Below are 26,894 nucleotides of genomic sequence, written 5' to 3' on the forward strand. Positions count from 1 at the left end.
AAGTATCTTCCCCACTTTCTCTTCTATTAGTTACAAAGTATCTGGTTTTATGTGGGCTTTGATTCACTTGGACTTGAACTTTGTACAAGGAGATAAGAATGAGTCAATTTGCATTCTTCTACATGTTTACCTGCAGTTGAACCAGTCGAATTTGTTGAAAATTCTTTTTTCCATTAGATAGTTTTAGCTCCTTGGTCAAAGATCCAGTGGCCATAGGGGTATGCATTCACTTCTGGGTCTTCAGTTTTTCGATTGATCTACCTGCTGGTCTCAGTAACAATACCATACAGTATGTATGACAGTTGCTCTGCAATACAGCTTGAGGTCAGGGATAATGATTCTTTCAGAATTCCTTTTATTATTGAGAATATTTCTTGATATCTTAGGTTTTTAGTTATTCCAAATGAATTTCCAAATTGCTCTTTCTAATTCTATGAAGAATTGAGTTGAAATTTTGATGGGGATTACACTGACTCTGTAGATTGCTTTTGTCAAGATGGCCATTTTTCCTATATTAATTTTGCAAATTCATGAGTATGGCAGACTTTTCCATCTTCTTAGATTTTCTTTGACTTCTTTCTTCAGATATTTGAAGTTCTTGTCATACAGATCTTTCACTGTGTAGTTAAAGTCACACCAAAGCATTTTATGTTACTAGTGACTATTGTGAAGGTTGTCTTTCCCTAATTTCTTTCTCATCCTATTTATCCTTTGGTAGAGAAAGGCTACTGATTTGTTTGAGTTAACTTTATATCCAGTCACTCTGCTGAAGTTGTTTAGTAGGTTTAGTAGTTCTCTTGTGTAATTTTTGGGGTCATTTAAGTATACTATCATATCGTCTACAAATAGTGATATTTTGATGTCTTCCTTTCCAATGTGTACCCCTTTGGCCTATTTTTGTTGTATAATTGCTGTGGCTTGAATTTCAAGTACTATATTGAATAGATAGGGAGAGAGAGAGCAGCCTTGTCTAGTCTCTGATTTAGTGGGATTGCTTCAAGTTTCTCTCCTTTTAGTTTGATGCTGGTTATTGGTTTGGTAGATATTGCTTTTACTATGTTTAGATATGGGCCTGGAATTCCTGATCTTTCTGTTGAATTTTTGTCAAATACTTTCTCATCTTCTACTAAGATGATTATGTTTTCCCCTCTTTGAGTTTGCCTATATAGCAGATTATGCTGATAGATTTATGTATATCGAAATATCCCTGCAACCCTGGGATGAAGCCCACTTGATCATGGTGCATGGTCATTTTGATGTGATCTTTGATTTGGTTTTTGAGAAGTTTATTGAGTATTTTTCATCGATATTCATAAGGGAAGTTGTTCTAATGTTCTCTTTGTTTGTTAGGTCTTTGTGTGGTTTGGGTACAAGTGTAATTGTGGCTTCATAGAAGGAATTTGGTAGTGTTCTTTCTGTTTCTATTTTGTTTAATAGTTTGTAGAGTATTAGTATTGGGTCTTCTTTGATGGTCTTGTTCAACAAGAACAACAACAACAAAAAGAACAATTTTTGAGTTAGACTGAGATACGAAAGAGGCTACTGAAGACAGTATTAAAAATATTAATATGGGAAATCAGGAAATATATAAAACAAAACCTGGATATAGGATTGAATGAAAGGAATGGATAACTGTCCTTAAGAGTCAATTCTCATTTTCCACTGATGTATATTATTTGGGGTGCTTGTATCATGATGGTCCCTCATTGTCCTATGGTTATGTAGAGGACAACAATTTTACTATAATACAATTAAGAAAGTTGCTCTGTAAAACTGATTTGGTGTCACAGTGGATAAAGGCTCTTGCTGCCATGCTTGACTACCCAAGTACTGTGCCCAGGACCCACATGATAGAGGGAGAAGACCAACTCTCTCAGGTTGTTCTCTGACTTTCACACTGGTGCTGTAGTAATTACACACACACACACACACACACACACACACACACACACACACACACACCACTTCTAACTAAACTTATTTTATAAGTTTAATTTATACTTATATGTGTTTTGTCTGCATGTATATTTGTAACCACATGCATGTCTGTTAACCAAGCCTAGAAGAGGGCTTTGAATCTCAGGCTGGTCTTGAACTCAGAGATTTACTAGCCTTTATTTCTTGGGATTAAAGGTGTGTAAAATCATACCTGGATCTAAACTTAGCTGGGTAGAATCTTGCCCTAAGTTTACCTCTTCCTTAATTCAATTTAATATCCTTGAACACAGTATTCAGATTCATTTTACTTCCTAGCGCCCCATTAATACACGAGCTTTACATTTTATATTTTTCTTTGTAAGCTTGCTATGCTTATTCAAAATGCTCTTCATAAGATTTAAGCAGAAAATAAAGTCTTTGGTTGGTGTTTCTGAGCCTTTCTTTGTCAATTTGATTAATCTGAGTCTCTTCACCTTAGCCTTAGGCAGACTCTTCAGACAAGGGAAAAATGCTGCTATGTTCTTCACCAAAACAATACAAAAAGTCTCTAGGCCACTGAAGTTCTTCTCCACTGAAAATTCTTGGGCCAGTTCTACACAATTCAAATCACTCTCAGTAACAAAGTTTTCCATATTCTTACTAAGATAGCCCATTAAGCCCCATCTAAAGCAGTCCATGGCCTTCCAAATCAAATTTTCATGCATCCCAAAATCCATATTCTTACAAACAAAAGCACCTTCAGGCCTATAATAGCAATACCACTGTACCCTGGTACCAACTTCTGTCTTAGATAGGATTTTATTGCTGTGAGCAGACACCATGATCAAGGCAACTCTTCTGAGGACAAATGGAGGAGTACTGTTAAAGATGCACTAGTTTGCGTTTGACATACCACAATCCATTGTTGTCTGAATTCTGACTAGGTGTAGTTTTCTGCAACGAACTCCATCTGCTATAAAGAGAAATTTCATTTAAGAGGGATGGAAACTTCCCTTCTCTGTTGGCATGAGGATCAGTATTTAGAATGCAGTTAGTAATATGGTCTTTTCATTAAGTTACAGGGTAGACTCTACTCTATGATCCGTGAGGTCACTAGCCTAGTAAGGTAACTAGATTTACTTTAACAGGCATGGATTCCCTTCTATGGAGGGGCCCATAAGATCATTTAGAAAGCTATTTGTTACCACTAAGATTCAAGTATCTCTCTTGCATGTTTAAGATTTCTTGTCATTTTGATCATTTTTGAGGTTCATCAACTAGATCAGATTATTTGTTATTCCTCTCCCTTTGTAGCTTGCATTGTGCTTTGCAGCAATATGATAGCTAGTCCTTAAGGAGGAAGCTTTCAGCTCAGATACAGCTTACATACCCAGAATACTATTTTTAAAATTTATAGTCTCTTTAGCACTTGGGCCTTATCACTCACCTCTGTGACATAAACAAGGGCAGCACCAATAGTCTGTGTTTGAAATTGTATTCCCAGTCAGAATGACCAAGTTCATCAAGGTATCTGATAAAAATGAAGTTTGATTTTTTTAAAAAAAAATTCTACTGTATGTGGAACTGCAAACTTTTGAAGACTCTGTAAATGCATGCTAATAGTATTCAAAAGTTCTTTTTAAAAATATATCATATGATCCAGGTATATCATTCCTTGGTATATGGCCAAATGCCTAAAAATCATACCCCACAGATACTTGCTCAGACATGTTCATTGATACTTCAAGAACTGAAGACAATTTATTTTTATTGAAAATAATTATTTTCTTATATAATATATCCTGATTACAATTTCCCTGTCTCTACAATTTGAATTTCTTTCCCACACTCCCTTCTATCTATATCTGCTGTCATTCTGTCTATCACTGAAAAACAATCAGGTTTCTAAGAGATAACACATAAGGCAAAATAAAAATAATGCAATGAAATTAAAACTATCACATGTTGAACAAGGCAAGACAAAACAAAGAAAAGCCGTTAGAAAAAGAGCTCAGAAGAGGACACAAGATTCAGAGACACACTCATTTCCTCACTTATAAATCCCATGAAAACACTAAACTGGACCCCATTACACACACACACACACACACACACACACACACACACACACACACACACAGAGAGAGAGAGAGAGAGAGAGAGAGACAGAGAGAGAGAGAAAGAGAGACAGAGAGAGAGAGACAGAGATAGACAGAGAGAGAGACGTAGAGGATCTAGAACAGACCCTCGTAGGTCCTGTATATGCTACCCCAGGCTCTGTTCACATGTGCTTTGATTATATTGATGTTTATTACAGGGATTTGTTTTCTTGGTGCCCTCGATCCCCTCTTCCTCTTATGTACTTTTTGTTTTCTTCTTCCAAGGGTTTGGTGACTCCTGAGGTGAGAGATGTATGAAGAGACCCCATTTAGAGCTCAATGTTCCAAGGTCAGTCAGTCTGTCTGTCTGCCTGCCTCCCTCTTTCCCTCTCTCCCTATCTGTCTGTCTGTCTGTCTGTCTGTCTCTTTGTGTGTAATGTCTGGCTGAGGCTTTTTGTATTTGTTCCCATCTGCTACAGGAGGAAGCTTCTCTGATGATAGTTGAGCAAGGTGCTGATCTATTAAAATAGCACAAGTTCTTTAGGGGTATCTTTATGTTACTGCTATATGTACTTTCTGAACAATAGAATTCAGTTTTACCCTGGATTCTTGGTCACCTAAGCAGTGTCAAGCATGTATTTCATTAAGATTTTGGTTGCTTACTCCTGTTTTGTGATGTCATCACCCTAGCATATTTTGCAGACAGGACCCCTCACGGACCAAAGAATTTGAGTCTGGATTGAATTTTATATTTTCTTTTGATAGTAGAAAGATATCCTTCTTCTACTGAAGACTCTATCTATGAAGGTTCTATTCGGGCACCCTCTCAATTTCTCTGTGTTTAATCAGTTGTTTTTAAGTGTTGTCTTCACTGTGGAGATCAACCTATTGTTTTGGCCTGGGTTGCCTGGGTTGTTTGGGGATTCCAATAGGACTCTGTTGGCCAACAGCTTAATTAGATCTAAACCAGCCATGGTACTAGAAGCTTCATTTGGTGACAAGATCTGGTCAGTTGGGAGTCCTCCCCACTATTTGATGTTTTCATTTAGATTACCTTCATATATGAATATATTTTAGGAGGCTTCTACTGTATTATATTTCCAAAATATCCCTCAGTTGGCCATTAATTACAGCTGTCTCTTCCAGCAGCCACTAACCATGCCCCCTCCACATATTTTCCTCATTTGATCCTTCTGTTCTATCTCTTCACTCACCCATCCATAACTATCTATTCTATCTATTTGACTTCTTTTCCTTATGAGACCTATCTGTATCCTATAGTCTCTTACTCCATACCTAATCTTTGTCATTCTATGATTGTAGCTTGATTATGATTAACTTAACAGCTAATGTACACATATATGCAAATAGATATCTTATGTTCTTTCTGAGTTTATGTTACCTCACTCTCCCAGTCAGGATGCTATTTCTTTAGTTCCGTCCATTTGCCAATATGTACACATATGTAGCAGTAACTACTATATCATATAGGTCAGTATAAGTTGATTTTATTAGCTAGAATTACTATAGACAAATTATGTCTTTATGGTTTTATTTTTCTGGCCTATTACATGCTTTGTAAGTTTTATTTTAAGCCAATACAAAAAATATCAATGACCAATGAGTAAACATAAATATCCCATCTGAGTCCTTAATGTTGAGTCTTCTATGCTTCTCTTCCATTCCCTCTAAGGTTTTAAATCATCCTTTGCCTATGTCAGCGTACTAGGATCACTTGCCTCATGGACAGTCATCGTGTTTATTACAACTCAGAAAAATATAAGATCAAGTAATTTATGACATATAATGAAGTAGTAGCTTATTTATTTAGAGGGCACTTTTTAAAAATCTGTATCATGAGGACTAGACTACATTTTTCTTCACATGCATTTTATGACTATGACCAGACATCTGGTGAACTCAGAGCCACAATAAAGGCACAAAATTTATGCTGTATATGCAAAGAAGAGTGTATTCTTGTTGGAGTGAAAACTGTTAAAATGTCTCTCCTTCATTCTGCACTCAAAGCCAGTAGGAAGCTGACTGAGCTTCATATGGTTTGCCTAGAAATTCTGCAATTCTTGAGCAGTGATTTTGTTTGCAAGGTCTGATATGAACATTCGTTATGGGCTTTCAACAAGACCATGGGAAATTAAATTAACAATAGTTTTTAAAGCCAATATTTATTATACAACTATTCACAGTAGGTAAAATAAGGAAGCAGTTTAAGTCTCTGATAGCAGAGGAATGAATAAAGATGATGTGCTATGCAGTAAAATTCATGTAAAAGTTATCTATATTAAAGAAAAAAATTAAATAACCACATTAAGATAGTGAAGTCAGTGTCAGACAATTATTGTACATTTTCTATCACCGGTGGTCCCTAGAGTTTATAGGTTCATATATAAAACTATAAAAGTCAATGAATAGAGGTTGGGGATTTAGCTCAGTGGTAGAGCACTTCCCTAGCAAGCGCAAGGCCCTGGGTTCGGTCCCCAGCTCCGAAAAAAAAAGAAAAAAGAAAAAAAAGTCAATGAATAGAAAATATTGACAAAGAGAAATTATATTCAAGACAGTAATGTACCTTCATTGAACTTAAACCCATGTTTTAGAACACTGGTAAATACAAGAAGAGAAATGTCTATCAACGAAGGAATATACTTTAGAAACTGAACTCAGATTGAACTAAAAGTAATTATGGTTCAGAAACATTGACATTTTGGAAATGAAACGTACTGCATCATTTTAATAATGTGTGGGTTCAATAGGGAGCTATAGATATCCTGAGGAGAGTAAGATACAATTTCAAACCCATTAATGAGGAATTATGCTCCAGTGAATATTCTAAAATTCATGATCGTGCAGATGGCCCTTAATAAGTCAGAAGACAAAGCAAAACAAAACAAAATAAAAAAATATTCACGAACACAAGAAAGAGACATGGAGGGAGAAGGGGACATAAGGTCTGAGTGAGTCAGGGAATGGGTTAACAGTCATGAGATAGCACTCTATACATGTATGCAATTATCAAAGTACAACTTTATTTAAAAATATGTGCATATATAAGCATATAGCATGAACAGAGGTAAGTACTTCATCAGTAGCTGAGTTTGCATGAGCACAGAATTAAATATAAAGCAAAGAAAGAAAGTTCAGAAGTTCTATCTTCAGTGACAGATCTCAGTAGGCATAAAAACGACTAAGACTGATATAATTGAAGACATCAGTTTTTTAATGTATGCTTTGTATTCTGTAAAGGAACTCTTTAAACAGCTCGGTACTTATGACAGTTTTATGATCTTCCAGAGGACCTGAATTGGCTTCCAAGGACTCATATCTGGTGAGTTATAGGAGACTGAAATCTAGCTACAAGATTCTTCCATTCTTTTGTGTACTCTGTATTCATGTGAAATGATCTCATACTCTATAATCATACCATATAATTAATATATTATTTTCATAAATAAATATTACTCAAGTATTTCCTTAAATGATTGCATATTACTTAATATTTTAAGGCAGTGAATGGCATAGTAACATTCAAAGAGTAGAAGTTAAAGTAAGAAGCCTTGAATAACAAAATAAATAAAATTCTGACCAAATACACATTGATATTCTCACTCTGTACATGCATGTAAATTAGTATCATAATTTTTATGGTAAATTATGTACATTTTATTTTGAAATGAATAGTGATGGCTATTATGGACACAGATTTAAAATTAGAAACTTTGCAAAATCCTTTTTAGATTTGGGAAGATCTTACACAAAATGAAACAAACATAAATCAAACAATGAAATCAACTTATTTTGGAATCTGAAAAAAAGGTTAAGCTTTTAAATTCAGGAATCACAATACTGAAGAGAAAAAAAAAACAAGTCACTTAGAACTATTATGTACTTTATTTATTTTGCTAGCCAAACATAGTTCAATTTATGAATCTCTTTGCCAATATCTACATTTGATTCTGCATCCTGACAAAACAGTATTCATTGGGAATATATCTTATTGTTCACAAATTTCCTGAGAGCATCTTTGACATCCTTGTTTCTGAGGCTGTAGATTAAAGGGTTCAGCATGGGAATCACTACAGTGTAGAACACTGTGGCCACTTTGTCAGCATCCCCACTGTTGTCTGAAGTGGAAGAACAATAAATGGAAAGGATTGTCCCATGGAAGACAATGATGACTGTGAGGTGGGAGGCACAGGTGGAAAAGGCTTTGCGCCTCCCCTCTACAGAGCGCATCCTCAGGATGGTGATGAGGATAAACAAGTAGGAGGTGAAGATAACCACAATACTAACACTCTCATTGAAGGTAGCCACAACAAACAACAGCACTTTATTAATAGTGACATCAGAGCAAGCAAGACCCAAGAGAGGAGGCAGATCACAGAAGAAGTGGTTGATCACATTTGACTTAAACGATGGGATCTCAAGGGCTAAGCACAAATGAACCAGAGAACACACTGATGCACACAAGTAGCAGCCAGACACTAGTATGATACATAGATCTGAGGACATGATGGCTGTATATAGTAGTGGGTTACAGATGGCTACAAAGCGGTCATAGGCCATCACAGTCAGCAAAAAGATTTCAGAGATCACACATGTGCAAAACAGGCAGAATTGGACCATACATGCCAGGAATGATATGGCTTTGTACTTATTGAAGATGTTAGCCAGCATTTTAGGCACAATGACGGAGGAGTAGCAAAAGTCCACAAAGGAAAAATGGCTGAGAAAAAAGTACATGGGGGTATGAAGTTGAGAGCTGAACTGAATCAGTGTAGTCATTCCCAGGTTGGCCAGGACAGTGACTCCATAAATGAGAAGTACAATTGAGGAGAGAAAACCACTCAACTCAGGAACATCTGAAAATCCCAGGAGGATGAACTGTGCCACTGTGCTGCAGTTTTCCTCAACCATCTGCCCCATTTAAGTGTTGCTTGAAAAGATAGCTACATTAGTCTTTATTTTATGATTTAAAAAGCAATATAAACTCTCTTAAGATACAATTGTGTTGTACATACCTGTAGAGATAGAGGAAAATTTTCATATGAAATTTAGCATTGACTAAAGCTTTGATAATATGTGATTAAAATCCACATTTCAACTCAGAAATTACCACAGAATTTAAATCTGTGCATTGTATTAAATTGTTTCAATTGATTTTATCAGAATTGAAAATACACACTTAAATACACAGAAGCAGCATAAAGAATTTTACACATAGTTACTTCACTGATCTTTTAAATTCAAAATTCATTTACCCAGAGATTTCTTGAGTCAATATTCTAAATATTAGGTCCATGGGAGATAAGTTTCAAGGTAATATTCACTGCGTTTTTATAGAAACTTGCATGACTAATTTTATAAGTCATTTGCTCCTATCATGTTTTAAAGTGTAAGAATATGGATAATTTCTATATCATTTACCTCTGTGAAATAATAACTCTGACATGGAAGAATTTTAATCCAGCTACATGACTGCTCTGGCAAAAGACCAGGTTTAAAATTTTCTAGGTCTATGTGATCTAGCTGGAATTCAGACACTCCATATCACATTGAGCCCTCCTGCTGCAATACAGACACATCTTTATTATATACATTTAATCCAAAACAATGCATGTAAGGTTAATTTGTGGAGGGAAGCTGCCTTGTTTCAAAGTGGTATCTAATTGAGCACCAGAGAAAATGAAGAATGAGAGAAAGACTTGATAGAATGAGTCTGAACTAGGATATGGCCAACTTTGTGACACAGATAAGAAATAGAGATGACTTACGAACACAGTGCATAGAAAAAGATAGAGACTCTGAAAGAGAAAGAGGGGAGAATAAGGAGGCAGTTTTACCAGAACATTTTTACAGATAGAGGTTGCATGTGAAGACAAAATGAACAAAGAATGACAAAGAGCCAGAAGGTTAGAACAGATTGCCAGAGTTATTCTAAGGCAAAGCAGGAGAATTTAGTGAGAATTACTTAGTGTGGAGAGGAGTTTTGAGCCAGAACCATGGTGTTGAACCAACAGACCACAATTCAGAAAAACCTAGGACGCATTAGCTTAGTTAGCAGTTAAGTCTTTGAGATGACAGTTAACTCAGTGATTTACACGCTGCCTTGGTTAATTTTTGTTTACTACTTTCAATTTTATATCCATGGCTTTTCAGCATATTTGTAAAAATCCTTTCTAAAAATATGCTGCTTTAAATTTCTTGGTGAAATTAATCAAAGATATAAACAAAATATCACAACAATTGGCTGCTGATAATAGTTAATGATACAGAGTTTCAAGATTTATAAATTAAGTGTGAAATCTTGGGAAACTGAAAAAATTTCATGATAGATATGAAAAAATATAGTACTTAATTGTCTAAATTTGTATAATTTAACAAACAAAATATGGAAAAAGTAAATGGAAGTTAAAAAATATATATGTCCAAAGACCACAAACAAGCTTTTCTCAATCTTTCAATCTTTCAACTGATTTCAAAGATTGAGAGTGTATCATTAATATGTTTTATTTTCAATCCATGCCATTATTCTGATCTGAAAATGTTCATTCCTCAATTGTACAAGAAAATGACTAATTTTTGGTTGAATTTTAAACAAAAGAAAACATACTTTTGAAAATGCTTAACCAGGAATAATTGTAAAAATAACTTGCTTATTGCCTCCCAAGCACTGCTTCTTTTTAGCTCGGAATGTGATACAAGAGAATATTTATCAGTATGCAAGGATACTTCATTTTACAATAGGGAGGGATTCTGATGATACCTTATGGGAAGGCTGCTGATCTCACCATTGGATTGACATTTCACACAAAATACATTAAACAACGCATGATGTAGACTAAACTGTGCATGGGACCACAGCTAGAAAACCTGTATAAGAACATAGCTGGCATCTTATGTAAACACTGAAATAAATATCCTAACTTCTGCTTCAGCCCTGGTTCATTTGTCTGTGTTCCTACATGAACAATCATAAGGGTTATTACTGCTGTTCTCAGTATTGTGAAGAATGTGAGCAAAATCTCCACACAGCCTCTACTACATTGACTAGATGAATTTAACACAAACATGAGCAATTTAATACATAGAAACAAGCATCTGCTTCCTTTGCTTCACATGATTTCCCCCTCAGTCCAATAACTTCCAAATGTCCTTCTGTCGATTAAGCTGATAACATTTCATGCCAGGATTAGTCATTACCAGGGAAGGAATATATTATCCAATATGTATTCTCATAACATGTTATCTACTAATGCTTACTCTAGAAGCAATGCATAAACACAAAATAGCAATGGTTTATGGTTTCGTAGTCTTTCTTTATAAACTCTTCTTTATGAGTGTGATAATATTATCCCATCGATGAAATAAAGCAAATTTGGAATCTCAGAAACTATGATTTCATTGCATTCCACCCAAAACAATGTTGTTAAGAATATCCAACCAACTCACCTATGAAACAAACATGTCGTACATCCTTCTGCTTCTAAAGATGCCACTGCAGAAAATGCCACAATCTTTATATATCAGTGTGAATCCCTACAGCCTATAATCCTAAACTTTTGAAAACAAGCACCAGTCTCTGTGGGACATCAATATGACAACAATAAAGTACTCCCTCTTGAGATTCAATTATTGATTAATGAGATACAAAATGGAAATATTCAACAGTGTGATTCATTGTATATTAATGTAACATAATTTAACTGAATTTTCTTAATGAACATATATGTCACTCCTATGCATTACCTTTGTGTAATATGTCAATAAATCATAAAAGATATGTTGCCTTATTTCACTAGTATACCTCAGACACTAAAGAGTCTGAAGTCATCATAGAATTTACCTGCACAAAAGAGATGTGATAGTGAATATATTGAGACCTTCCTGAGTCATTGTCATGGTGCAACTTTATAAAACTGAATGAGGTCAGCATGTCTTCCTGACCTAAGTTAAAAATATGGGCACTCTGTTAAAAGAAGTACTATTTATCTTTTTGGTTTATAAATTTGTATGATAATGGACAGATGATAGCTGCTAAAAATTTGGGAGAATAGGCACCATGTGTATTGAGGGAGATCATAGCACTGGCATACCTCATGATCTCTTCCCATGCCTCTTCTTGTCCTAAGTGTACAAGTTTGATTTCAAATGTATTTGCTCAGCATCTAAAGTATCTAAAATGTATTAGTGTAACTTGGTTCAAATAATGTTTCCAATTCTCAATAGTCTATGTATAATTGCTTTTGTTCCTGAAGAATTTAACAAAGTATCCGTCAACACAATGCATCCTTCTTTCTTCACATGTTCCCTGTTAACCACTACAATATCAAAACAAGAGCAAATGCCGAAAGCCTAAAGAATGAGATTTTGTCATGATACCTGGCTTTTTTCTTTTTCCCCACGACAACTCAAATTGTACATTCATTATATATATATAATACTCTTATATTATGCATAGCTTAATTAGTGGAATATAGTAAAGTGTGATGTATTTTTATTGATGGACATAGAGTATCTTCCAATTTATTTTAGTTGACATTAGAAATATAATCACACTATTCATGGATACTAAAGGGCAGAGTACCACACCAGTAATGGAAGTGCATCTATGGAGAGTAGCCCTGGGAGCCACATTGTACAACATCTTAGCAGATGACCCTCATAAAACTTTTGGGGGGTCTCTACTTACCTTAGACATAAAGACATGAATGAGAAATATTTTTGAACTTTTGCTTATTCATTTTAGAAAGCCTAGTATTTCTTTATATAGTGGATTATGTTAATGGTTTTTCATATATTGAACCAACTTTGCATCCCTGAGATGAAGTCTACTTGATTATGGTGAATGATGGTTCTTAGATTTGGTTTGCAAGAATTTTACTGAGTAATTTTGCATCGATATTCACAAGTGAGATTGGTCTGAAGTTCTCTTTTTTGGTTGGGTCCTCGTGTAGTTTAGGTATCGGAGTAATTGTGCTTTCATAGAATGAATTAGGGAGTGTTCCTTATGATTTTATTTTACGGAATAGTTTGAAGAATATTGGTATCAGATCTTTGACGACCTGGTAAAATTTTGCACTTAATCCATCTTGCCCAGGGCTTTGTTTGGTTGGGTTTTTAATGACTTCGACTTTCTTATGGGTTATGGGCCTGTTTAGATAGTTTACCAGCTCTTAATTTGACTTTGGTATGTGGAATCTGTCTAGAAAACCATCCATTTCATCTAGCTTCTCCAGTTTTATTGAGTATAGGCTTTTGTAGTAGGATCTGATGATTCTTTTGAATTTCTGTTGCTGTGTCTCCCTTTTCATTTCTGGTTTTGTTAATTTAGATAGTGCCCCTGGGCCCTTTAATTAGTTTGGCTAAGGGTTTATCTACATTGTTTATTTTCTCAAAGAACCAGCTTTTGGTTTTGCAGATTTTTTTTTGTATTGTTCTCTTTGTTTCTATTTGGTTAATTTCAGCCCTGAGTTTCACTATTTCCTGCTTTCTACTCCTTCTTATTGTCTTAGAACTCTCAGGTATGCTGTTAAGTTGCTAGTATAAGATCTCTCCATTTTCTTTACCAGGGCACTTAGTACTATGAATTTTCCTCTTAGCACTACTTTTATTGTGTCCCATAAGTTTGGGTATGATGTGTCAACATATTCATTAAATTCCAGGAAGTCTTTATTTCTTTATTTCTTCCATGACCAAGTTATCATTAAGTAGAGAGTTGTACAGTTTCCTCATGTATGCAGGCTTTCTGTTGTTTTTGATGTTATTGAATAACAGCTATAGTCTGTGGTGATCTGATAGGAGACATGGGATTATTTCAATCTTCTTGTATCAGGTGAGGGTTGTTTTCTGGTCAATTATATGGTCAATTTTGGAGAAGGTACCTTGAGGTGCTGAGAAGAAGGTGTATTCTTTGCTTTAGGGTGAAATGTTCTATAGATATCTGTTAAATTCATTTGGTTCATAACCTCTATTAGCTTCCCTGTGACTCCATTTAGTTTCTGTTTCAATAACATGTCCATTGGTTAGAGTGAGGTGTTGAAGTCTACCACTATTATTATGTGGGGTTCAATGTATATTTTGAGCTCTAGAAAAGTTTCTTTTATGAAAGTGGGTGCCCTTGCATTTGGAGCATAGATGTTCAGAATTGAGACTTTCTCTTGGTGGATTAACCCTTTGGTGTATATGAAACGCCTTTCTTCACCATGCTTGATAACTCAGTCCCAAAGCAACATACACAGTATATACTCACTAATACGTGTATATTAGCCAAAAAAAGTACAAAATACCCAAGGTAGAGTCCACAGAAATAAAAAAGTTCAATAAGCTAAAGGGCCCAAGAGAGGATGTCTCAGTCCAAACTGAGAGAGAGAGGAAAGCAACCACAGAGGAATGCGAGGGAGTCACCTGGGAGGGAAAGGGGTTAGGGGTTGGGGGAGAAGGGAATATGATCTGGTATTGAGAAGGGAAACAAGCCACCTTCAGGAGGAAGGAGAATGTACCAGAGACCTGGGATGTGAGAGATTCTCAGGAATAAAAAGGACAGACCCTAGATGAAAGGCCCTACAGTAGGGAGAGGGAACTTGTAGGGGCCACCTTCAGCAGAAAGACAGGGCATGAAGTGACGGATGGGGTTGCTATCTGACAACCAAAACTGTGATCCACAATTCTTCCTCTCTGAAAGAACTGCAGGGATGGAAATGGAGAAAACCCTGAGGAAAAGAAGGTCCAAGGACAGGCCCCAAGTGGGATCCAGCTCAAGGCGAGGCCCCAAAGACTGACACCATTACTGAGGCTGTGGGGCACTCAGAAAAAGGTACCTATCATGACTGCCCTCTGAAAGACCTAACAAGCAGCTGAAAAATTCAGATGCAGATATTTACACCCAACTAACAAACAGAAGCTGCTGACCCTGTGGTTGAAGTAGAGAAAAACTGGAAGAAGCTGAGGAGAACCGTCACCCCGTAGGAGGACTAGCAGTCTTAATTAACCCAGACTCGAGATCTCTCAAACACTGCATCACTCCCGGCAGCATACATAAGCTGGCATGAGGCCCCTAATACATATACAGCAGAATACTGCCGGGTCTGGTATCCGTCAGAGATGAAGCACCTAATCCTCATGAGACTGAAGGTCTCAGGGAGTTTAGAGGGCTGGCAGGGTGGGTGGTGTGGGCACTTTCTCGTGAAGATAGGATATTGGGGAGGAGATATTGGATGTGGAGCAGTTGGAGGGTTGACCTAGAGGTAAAAATAAAATCTGGAGTGTAAGAGAAAGAAAGAAAGAAAGAAAGGAAGAAAGAAAGAAAGAAAGAAAGAAAGAAAGAAAGAAAGAAAGAAAGAAGAGGTCATTACTATTATAAGCCTACAATAATCACATTGTTTTATTATGTGTTTATTATGGATTTACTTTTTTGATAGTACTTATTTCTTAAAACAGATGTGGATTTAATGAATGAAAATTAATATTTCACACCATTCAGTCTGTCCCACCTCAAGATCCAGGCCATATATATATATAAATATATATATATATATATACCAAACCTAGATAACATTGATGAAGCCATGAAGTACATGCTGATAGGAGCCTGATAGCTCTCTGAGAGGCTCAGCCAGAGTGTGACAAATACAGATCCTAATGCTAGCAGCAAACCATTGAACTGAGAATGGGGCTCCATTGGAGGAATTAGGGAAAGCATTGAAGGAGCTGAAGGGGCTTTCAACCCCATAAGAACAACAGTACCAACTAACTGGAGCTTCCAGGGACGAAACCACTACTAAAATGGTATATATATACATGGACAAAGACATGACTCGGGTGCATATGTAGCAGAGGATGGCTTGTTGGGCACCAATGAAGGGAGAAGCCCTTGCTCCTGCCAAGGCTAGACACCCCAGTCCAGTGTAGGGGAATATCAGGGAGGTAAAGGGGTGTGGTTGGGGAGGGAGAACATCTTCATAGAAGGAGGGGTTGGGGGATGGGTTAGGAAGCTTATGGACTGAAAATCTAGACAGGGAATAACATTTGAAATGGAAACAAATGGCTGAGAAATACCTAAAGGAATGTTCATCATATTTAGTCATCTGGGAAATGCAAATCAAAACAACTTTAAGATTCCACCTCACACCAGTTAGAATGGCTACAATCAAAATCTCATGTCACAACAGATGCTGGCAGGGTGTGGAGAAAAAGGAACACTCCTTTATTGGTGGGATTGCAAGCTGGTACAAACACTCTGGAAATAAGTCTGGAGGTTCCACAGAAATTTGGATATAGTACTACCTGAGGACCCAGCTATACCACTTCTGGGCCTATACCCAAAAGATGCTCCAACATACAACAAAGACACATGCTCCACTATGTTCATAGCTGCCTTATTTATAATAGTCAGAAGCTGGGAAGAACCCAGATGCCCTTCAACAGAGGAATGGATACAGAAAATGTGGTATATCTATACAATGGAATACTATTCAGCTATCAGAAACAATGACCTCATGAAATTCATAGGCAAATGGATGGAACTAGAATATATCATCCTGTGTGAGGTAACCCAATTACAAAAAACACACATGGTATGTACTCACTGTAAAATTGATATTAGCCCAAAAGCTTCGAATACCTAAGGAAATATTGACAGATCATATGAAGCTGAAGAAGAATACAAAAATGTGGGTGCTTCATTCCTTCTTAGAAGGGAGAACAAAATACTCACTTTATGAAATACAGGGACAAAGACTGGAGCATGAACTGAAGCAAAAGTCATCTATTGACTGCCCCACCTGGGGATACATCCCATATGCAGCCACTAAACCCAGTCACTATACTGGATGTCAGGAAGTACTTGCTGAAAGGAGGCTGATATGGGTGTCTCCTGAGAGGCTCTGCCAGAGCCCTACTTATACAGATGAGGATGGTTGCACTTAACCATTTGACACAACAAGGGGACTCCAATGGATGAGTTAGAGAAAAGATGAGTTAGAGAAAAGAGAAGGATGTGAAGGGTTTGCAACACCATAAAAAGAACAACAGTGTCAACCAACCAGACCACTCCAGAGCTCTGAGTGACTAACCCACTAATCAATGAGTACACATGGAGGGATCCATGACTCCAGCAATATATGAAGCAGAGGATGGTGTTGTCCAGATTCAAGAGGAGGAAAGCCTTGTCCTGTGAATGTTCATTTTCCCTATGTTGGGAAGTACCAAGGTTTTGAGATTGGAGTGGGTGGGTGGTAGTCAGAGCATCCTTATAGAGCAGGGGAAGGGGGAGGGAAATGGGAGCAGGAAAAAGGGGATAACATTTGAAATCTAAATACATAAAATATCCAAGAAAAATACGATTTAAAAAAATTTAAAAAAAGAAGGTATAGAAAGTTCCCCAGATGCAATCCAGATCAGTACTCAAGCAAATGGTTTAGTATTTTCAGACTAAGTTTACTGGATTTTCCTATGTAATGGTGTGTCTGCACACAAGGGACAACCTTTTAAGTATCTGGCAGAGAGCTTTTGACAGACAGAGAAATATGTATTCAGGAGAGTAGTTGGACATTAAATCTGAGTTTCAAAAGTACCACATGCATTCACTTTGACGAGAAATCTGGATTATCAGGCTTTCACTATGAGCAGAGAGGAACATTTTAAAGGTACACTTTAGGACTCTGGAAGTGGGAATGGTAGTCACATGCAAAACTATCTTGGCCTTGGTTAGAGAGTGCAGAGTACAGTTAGGTTTTTCTTGTTCAGTGGTTGAATTTGTTAAAAGTAGTACATCTTCTTTCTGGTGAAAAGAATAAACAAAGATTGGAGAAATGTTTGGAGTATGAAACTTTAAAAATACCAACCACAGCCAAAATAGAGAAATGCTCTTTTCTCTCATTTTTGTTTTATTGGATATTTTTAAATTTACATTTCAAGTGTTTACCCCCTTTCCCCCACCTAATCACCCACCCCCAGGGGTTCAGCTTTGGCTGGACCAAGGGTTTCTTTTCCCTTCCATGCCCAATACTCTTTAGATGGTGGTTTCATCCCTGGGAGCTGTGGTTGGTTGGTATTGTTGATCTCATGAGGTTGCAAACCCCTTCAGCTCCTTCAATCCTTTCTCTAACTTCTCTCTCTCTCTCTCTCTCTCTCTCTCTCTCTCTCTCTCTCTCTCTCACACACACACACACACACACACACAAACACAAATAATCAAGCAGCATCAGAAAGACAAATACTGTATATTTTTGTCACATATTGTTCCTGGGTATATGTACAAAACTTAAAAATTAGAAGATTGAAAAAACAATCAAGAAAAGTCAGATTCAAGACAATAACCTGCCTTCCTTGGATTCAACAACCTCATTTATTTTCTAGCATTGTAAATACGAAGAGCAAGATATCTATCAACAAAGAAACATACTTTATAAACTGAACTTTTATTTCAAACTGAAAATGATCATGATAAAATGGTTGATAACATGGATATTTTGGAAATGAATAGTATGGCATCATATTAATTTGTGAGTTCAACAAGGAGCTGTAGATATCCTAAGGAGAGTAAAATACCATTTCAAATTCACTAATGAGGCATTATGCTTTTGTCAATATTCTAAAATCCATGATCACACAGATGGCCCTGCTAAAGTTGGTAAATCACAAAACAAATCAAATGAGAACAAAATTTTAAAAAAGCACTTATGGGAAATAAAACGGCATAGAAAAAACATACAGGAAAAAAGCAAGTATAAGGTCTGAAGGAGTCAGGGAAATGGTTGATAATAATGAGACAGAACTGTATACATGTATGTAATTAAAATATGTTATATATAAACATAGAGCAGGAATAAACATGACTATAAGTACTCATCAGTAGATGAATTACATGAGCACAAAAAATAAAACAAGAAAAGAGAGAGTTCAGAAATTCAATGACAGTTCTCATTAGAGAGAAAAAAAGGCTAAAACTTTATTTTAAAGGAATTCAAAGTTTTATTTTGCTGTTTTATTGGATATTTTCTTTATTTATTTACATTTCAAATGTTATCTACATTTCCTGGTTTCTTCTCCAGAAGCCCCTTATCCAATCAAACTCCCCCTGAATTTATGAAGGTTCTCCCCCACCCGCCTAACCACTTCTCCCCTCCTCCCCATCCTGGCATTCCCATACACTGGGGCCTTGAGTCTTCATAGAACCAAGGGCCTCTCCTCCCACTGATGGCCTACAAGGCCATCCTCTGCTACATGTGTGACTGGAGTTTTACAATGCATGCTTTCTACTCTGTAGAGGGGCTGTGAAATGGCTCAGTACTTGTGACAGAGTTCTGGTCTTCCAGAGGACCTGAGTTCAAATCTAAAGACTCACATTTGGTGGGATAAAGGAGACTGAAGCACCAGCTCCCAAAGACCTAAGACTTTTCCATGCTCTGTGGAAATTATACTCATGTACAAAGATCACATACTGACACATTTGTATCAGATAATTATTTTCCTCAATAACTATTACTCAAATATTTTCTTAAAGATTTGCATATTATTCAATATTTCTAAGGGAATGAGTATTGTAACATTACCAAAGTTAAAATAAAGTAGATTAGGTGCCTGGAATAAAAATTAATAAAATTAAATATAATCCTGAGCCAATACCCATGATATATTTGCTCTGTTTATGCTTATTTGCTAATGTCAAGAATTTTATCAAACCTATAAACATTCTATATTGAAGTGAAAAATAAAGTTTGTTATGAATACAGAAGTAAATTTAGAAACCTTACAAAATCCTTCGTTTTAGATTTGGGAAGGCCTCACGGAAAATGAAATGTAAGTGCTGTAATAGGATATGAAACATAAATAACAAATTTAAATTAAATGATGAAATTAATTTGAAATTTTAGAATCTTTTAAATGTTATTCTTATAAATTTAGAAGTCACAGTACTGACAAAAACTAGAATCACTCAAAACTATCATGAACTCTCTATTTTTCTAGACAAATATTGTTCCATCTATATTCTTTCTGCCAGTATCTATCTTTGATTCTGCATCCTGACAATACTGTATTCATTGGGAACATATCTTAATATTTACAACTTTCCTGAGAGCATCTTTGACATCCTTGTTTCTGAGGCTGTAGATTAAAGGGTTCAGCATGGGAATCACTACAGTGTAGAACACTGTGGCCACTTTGTCAGCATCCCCACTGTTGTCTGAAGTGGAAGAACAATAAATGGAAAGGATTGTCCCATGGAAGACAATGATGACTGTGAGGTGGGAGGCACAGGTGGAAAAGGCTTTGCGCCTCCCCTCTACAGAGCGCATCCTCAGGATGGTGATGAGGATAAACAAGTAGGAGGTGAAGATAACCACAATACTAACACTCTCATTGAAGGTAGCCACAACAAACAACAGCACTTTATTAATAGTGACATCAGAGCAAGCAAGACCCAAGAGAGGAGGCAGATCACAGAAGAAGTGGTTGATCACATTTGACTTAAACGATGGGATCTCAAGGGCTAAGCACAAATGAACCAGAGAACACACTGATGCACACAAGTAGCAGCCAGACACTAGTATGATACGTAGATCTGAGGACATGATGACAGTATATAGTAGTGGGTTACAGATGGCTACAAAGCGGTCATAGGCCATCACAGCTAGCAGGAAGACTTCAGTGACCACACATGTGCAAAACAGGAAGAATTGGACCATACATGCCAGGAATGATATGGCTTTGTCCATATTGAAGATGTTAGCCAGCATTTTAGGCACAATGATGGAGGAGTAGCAAAAATCCACAAAGGAAAGATGGCTGAGAAAAAAGTACATGGGGGTATGAAGTTGAGAGCTGACTTGTATTAGTGCAGTAATTCCCAGATTGGCCAGGACAGTGACTCCATAAATGAGAAGTACAATTGAGGAGAGAAAACCACTCAACTCAGGAACATCTGAAAATCCCAGGAGGATGAACTGTGCTACCATGCTGCAGTTTTCCTCAACCATCTGCCCCATTTAAGTGTTGCTTGAGAAGATAACTACATTAGTCTTTATTTTATGGATTACAATTTAGCTTAAACACTTGTAAGATGGTTGGGTGCAGTGCATATCTGTAAATATAAAGAATGTCTTTTGGTGAGAATTAGTATTACTAAAACTTCAATAATAGAAGTGGTTATAACCCACAGTTGAACTCAGAAATCACACCATAATTCAAATCTGTGGACTGTATTTAAAAGTTCAATTGGTTTTATCAGAATTGCAAACATGGAGTTAAATTACACAGAAGCAGCATAAAGTACTTTTCATTTAGTTACTTCACTTATCTCTAAATTTAAAAATATATTTACTCTGACTTCTCATCTCTGAATATTGTAAATATTAGGCCTTTGGCAAATGCCTTACAAGTTCGAAGGTGATCTCCACTGAGACTTGAGAGAAACTTATATAACTGATGTGATGAGTTATTTGCTCCTCTAATGGGTTTTAAGATGGAAACAGGGTTAATTTCTACATTGTAGTTGTACCCCTGTGAAATAATTTCACTGACATAGAGGAATTTTAATTCAGCCACATGTTTGTTCTGGCAAAATATTATATACAAAGAGCTTCTACATGTGTATGATCCAGTTTGAAAGCATGCAGAGCACACACCTTTAGCCCCTCAGTGTGGAATACAGATATAACTTCAGTACATACATTTAATCTCAGGGCATTTAATGCAGGGCAGTTTCATTGGTAGAATGAAGCAACCTTGTTTGAGTGTCATGTCTAACCGAGGGGCAGAAAAAGTGAAGAATCAGAGAAAAATTTGACATAGTTAATCAAAAATAAAATATGCCCAACTCTCAGGAGAATAGACAAGAGAGGGAGGTTACTTAAGAGACTACTGGAGAGAGAGATAAGGAGAGAAAGAGGGAGGGAGGGAGGGAGGGAGAGAGAGAGAGAGAGAGAGAGAGAGAGAGAGAGAGAGAGAGACTGACAACACACAATGAGGGAGTAAAAATAATCATATAAACTTGGAATATAACATATTCAGCAATAAGCCTCTGAAATAGCAATTATTTCAGGAAAATAAAAGTTATATATACTGAGTGATTCAATTTATTTTGAATTTAATTCCAACCACTAAAGAATAAATATTCTTGATGTTTTAAAAACAAATATGTTGCTTTGAATTTCTTGGGAATACTAATCAAAGATATAGAAAAAGTGTCATTACAATAATTGGCTACTGATAAGTGTTAATATTTAAAGTTGTAAAAATGTATAAATCAAGTGGAAAATTAAGGGTGATTAGAAAAATTGTGGAATAGATATGAAAATATATATCACTTAATTTTCTCAATTTGTATGATCAATGTACAAAATACAAGAGAATAAGTAGAAGTTAAAAACGTGTTGGATATAGGGTAAATATTATACACAAACAATATACTTCCCTTTTACTTTTAAACAAATAATCATATTCACATTATGATTTGACCAGTAACATGAGTAATGATGAAAAATATCTTTCACATTGGCCCCCAACCACTGCCTTTTTTTTCTTAGCAAGATATGTGATAAATAGGATATTCATGACAATCTGAGGACACTTCCTTTTGTTCACATGGTTTCCATTTTTCTAGCTGTTGCGAATAGAGTGGCAATAATCATTACTGAGCAAGTCTCTTATCAGAAGATACTATGCAAGCTGGCAGGGTATTGAAGCAGAAACAGTCCTATCCAGCTTTGATGACTATGGATGACATTGACAAGAACAGCAAGATATCCTACAGGTGTAATAGTGCTATTAATGTTTTGGTAGTAATGAACACATGCTTAACTGAACTTAAGACCTGTCCAACAGGAGAGAAACCATGCTTGGTACTAGAAGCTTAGGTAATTACCTTATTCATTGATTTGAGCAAAACTTAAGGGAATGGAAAGCATTAAGTGGACGAAAGGGAAGGGTGAGTTGATGTAATGATATTACAACTGAAGTAAAGGATATTAATGTATATGCATTATATGCAATATTAAGCAAATGAAAATGTTTCTCTACTTCTTAAAATATTACTAGACTAGAATAAACAATGGTATCTTCTTTGTATTACATAATCCAAGATTTACTGAACCACTATGACTTTTTTTACATTCTACATTACATCTCTACTAAATTGAAACTTTTTACCAATATTATTAAAATTGTTGAATATATAAACTATGATACAATAAATAAATGTATACTCTAATAATAAAATTGTTCAGTTTGGAAATCCAAGTAACTTTTTATTGCAAATGTTATCATGTTCTCAAAACTAACCCATAATGCTTTCTCTATCAGAATTAGCTCCATTCACTTTACTGTATATCTTTGTATCATCTTCTATCTCCAAATCCATGTATGAGAAACCTTTTCAAGTTTTGTTATCTGTATATTTGTAGACCATATCATAAAAAAATTGTTCCTTACTATTTTCTTATTTGAATAGCAAACTTCTGATCTGAGTTTCAGGTTTTCCTCTCAGACCAGTAACTATCCAATGTCTTTTCATAGATTAAATAATAACAGCTCCTGTCACGATTATTCATTACCATGAAGGAAATATATTATCCTGTATGCATTTTCATGACAAGTTATCTACTAATGTGTACTCTAGGAGCAAGGCATAAACACAAAATAGCAATAGTGTATTGTTCAGTAGTTTCCTTTACAAACTTTTCTTTTTGAGCTCACATTATCCCATAGAGGAAATAATTTAAAATTTGAGCTCTCAGAAACTATTATTTCAGTCTATTCCACTGAAAACAATGTGGTTAAGCATATCCAAACAACTCACCGATAAAACAAACAGTACATACATCCCTCTGCTCCTAAAGATGTCACTATACACAATGCCACAGTCTTTATGTGTCAGTGTGTTCTCCTATATCTTATAATCCTGTTTCTGAAAACAAGCACCAGTCTCTGTGGGACATCAATGTAACTGCAAGAAAATACTCCCTCTTGAGATTCAATTATTAACATAATGAGATACAAAATGGGAATATTCATTAGTGTGATTCATTGTATTTTAATGTAACTTAATTAAATTGAAGTGTCTTGATGAATAATGTATCCTAAAACTAACCTTTACCTCTGCGTAATATGTAACTAGATCACATAAGATGTGTTTGCCTTTATTTCAATAGTCCACCAGAGAAACACTAAAGAGTCAAGTCACCCTAGAGTTTCCCCAAAAAATCAGAGAGAAGTGACAGTGAATATAGGGTGCCCTTTTTTGTTTTTTTAATTGGATTTTTTATTTACATTTCAAATGTTATTACCTTTCCCGGTTTCCCACTCATGAGCCCCCTATCCCATCCCCATCCCCTTCTTCTATAAGGGTGTTCCCCTCCCCATTCACCTCCCCCCCAAACAACCTTGCACATTCCCCTTAACTGGGGATCCAACTTTGGCAGGACCGAGGGCTTTTCCTTTCATTGGTACGGAACAAGGCTATCCACTGCTACATAAGCAGCTGAAGTCATGGGTCATTCCATGGGTGGTGGTTTAGACCCTGGGAGTCCTGGTTGGTTGGCATTGTTGGTTTTATGTGGTTACAATCCCCTTCATCCCTTTCAATCCTTTCTCTAATTCCTCCAACTGGGGTCCCGTTCTTAAATCAATCGTTTGTTGCTAGCATTAGCCTCTGTATTTGACATGCTCTGGCTATGTTTCTCAGGAGACATCTATATCTGCTTCCTGTCAGCACGTACTTCTTAGCTTCATCAATCTTATCTAGGTTTCTTGACTGTATATGTATGGGCCACATGTCGGGCAGTCCGTTCCTTCAGACTCTGCTCCAAACTTTGCCTCCATATTCCCTCCTATGAATATTTTTGTTCCCCCTTTTAAGAAGGAGTCAAGCATCCACACTTTGGTCATCCTTCTTCTTTAGCTTCATTTGGTCTGTGGATTGTATCTCGGGTAATTCAAGATTTTAGGCTAACATCCACTTATGAGTGAGTGCATACCATGTGTGTTTTTCTATTATTGAGTTACCTCACTCAGGATATTTTCTAGTATGATGCATTTGCCTATGAATTTCATGAAGTCATTGTTTTTGTTTTTTTTTTGTTTTTTTTTTTTTTTTTTTCGGAGCTGGGGACCGAACCCAGGGCCTTGCGCTTCCTAGGCAAGCGCTCTACCGCTGAGCTAAATCCCCAACCCGAAGTCATTGTTTTTAATAGCTGAGTAGTAATCCATTATGTAGATGCACTACATTTTCTGTATCCAATGCTCTGTTGAAAGGCACCTGAGTCCTTTCCAGCTTCTGGCTATTATAAATAAGGCTGCTATGAACATAGTGAAGCACGTGTCTTTGTTGTATGTTGGAGCATCTTTTGGGTATATGCCCAAGAGAGGTATAGCTGGGTCCTCAGGTAGTGCAGTGTCCAATTTTGTGAGGAAGCCCCTGACTGATTTCCAGAGTGGTTTTAACAGTTTCAATCCCACTAACAAAGGAGGAGTGTTCTTCTTTCCATACATCCTTGCCAGCATCCATTGTCTCCTGAGTTTTTGACCATAGCCATTCTGACTGGTGTGAGGTGGAAATTCAGGGATGTTTTGATTTGCATTTCCCAGATGAACAAGGATGTTGAGGATTTCTTTAGGTATTTCTCAACCATTCTATGTTACTCAGCTGAGAATGTTTTGTTTAGCGCTGTACCTCATTTTTAATAGGGTTATTTGGCTCTCTGTTGTCTAACTTCTTGAATTCTTTGAATATTTTGGACATCAGCCCTCTATCAGATATAATATTGGTAAAAGTCTTTTCCCAATCTGTGGGTTGCTGTTTTGTCCTAATGACAGTGCCTGTCTTACAAAAGCTATGCAGGTTTATGAGGTCCCATTTGTCGATTCTTGATCTTAGAGCATAAGCAATTGGTGCTTTGTTCAGGAAATTTTCCCCAATGCCCATGTGATAGAGATTCTTCCCCAACTTTTTCTTCTATTAGATTGAGTGTATCTAGTTTGATGTGGAGGACTTTGATCCACTTGGACTTAAGCTTTGTGCAGGGCACTAAGAATGGGTTGATTTGCATTATTCTACATGCTGATCTCCAGTTGAAGCAGCAACATTTGTTGAAAATGCTATCTTTTTTTATTGATGGTTTTAGCTTTTTGTCAAAGATCAAGAGACCATAGGTGTGTATGTTTATTTCTGAGTCTTCATTAGATGCCACTGATCTACTTGTCTGTCTACTTGTACCAATACCATACAGTTTTTATGACTATTGCTCTGTAATACTGCTTGAGAATAAAGATGGTGATTCCCCCAGAAGTTCTTTTGTTGTAGAGTATAGATTTCGCTATCCTGGGTTTCTTGTTATTCCAAATGAATTTGCAAATTGTTCTTTCCAACTCTATGAAGAATTGAGATAGAATTTTGATGGGGATTACATTGAATCTGTAGATTGCTTTTGGCAAAATGGCCATTTTTACTATATTATTCCTGCCAATCCATGAGCATGGGAGGTCTGTCCATTTTCTGAGATCTTCTTCTATTTCTTTCCTCAGAGACTTGAAGTTTTTGTCATACAGATCTTTCACTTGCTTGGGTAGAGTTAGACTTAGGTATTTTACATTATTTGGGACTATTGTGAAGATTGTCATTTCGCTAATTTCTTTCTCAGCTTGTTTATCCTTTGAGTAGAGAAATTCTACTGATTTGTTTGAGTTTACCCAGCCACTTTGCTGAAGCTGTTTATCAGGCTTAGTAATTCTCTGCTGAAAATTTTGGACTCACTTATGTATGATATCATATCATCTGCAAAGTGATATATTGACTTCTTCCTTTCCAATTTATATCCCGTTTACCACCTGTTGTTTTCTAATTGCTCTGGCTAGGACTTCGAGTACTAT

At 36.4% G+C, this 26,894-nt stretch overlaps 2 protein-coding genes and 1 pseudogene across 2 annotated transcripts; all 3 read right to left on the reverse strand.

The window, feature by feature from the left end:
* Positions 1 to 8,006: 8,006 nt before the first annotated feature.
* On the reverse strand, positions 8,007 to 8,945 carry Or5l14b (olfactory receptor family 5 subfamily L member 14B). Its single transcript, NM_001000333.1, is given in 1 exon segment — positions 8,007 to 8,945. A coding segment is annotated over 1 exon segment (939 nt).
* An 11,123-nt stretch (positions 8,946 to 20,068) lies between these two features.
* LOC102555599 (olfactory receptor 5L1-like) lies at positions 20,069 to 21,007 on the reverse strand. Its single transcript, XM_087655337.1, has one exon. It carries the CDS (start codon positions 21,005 to 21,007, stop codon positions 20,069 to 20,071), a length of 939 nt encoding a protein of 312 aa, XP_087511463.1.
* Or5l14-ps1 (olfactory receptor family 5 subfamily L member 14, pseudogene 1) lies at positions 20,839 to 21,107 on the reverse strand (annotated as a pseudogene).

The sequence above is a fragment of the Rattus norvegicus genome, chromosome 3 (assembly GCF_021556685.1).
Source record: "Rattus norvegicus strain SHRSP/BbbUtx chromosome 3, alternate assembly SHRSP_T2T, whole genome shotgun sequence".
In the NCBI taxonomy this organism is placed as follows: domain Eukaryota; kingdom Metazoa; phylum Chordata; class Mammalia; order Rodentia; family Muridae; genus Rattus; species Rattus norvegicus.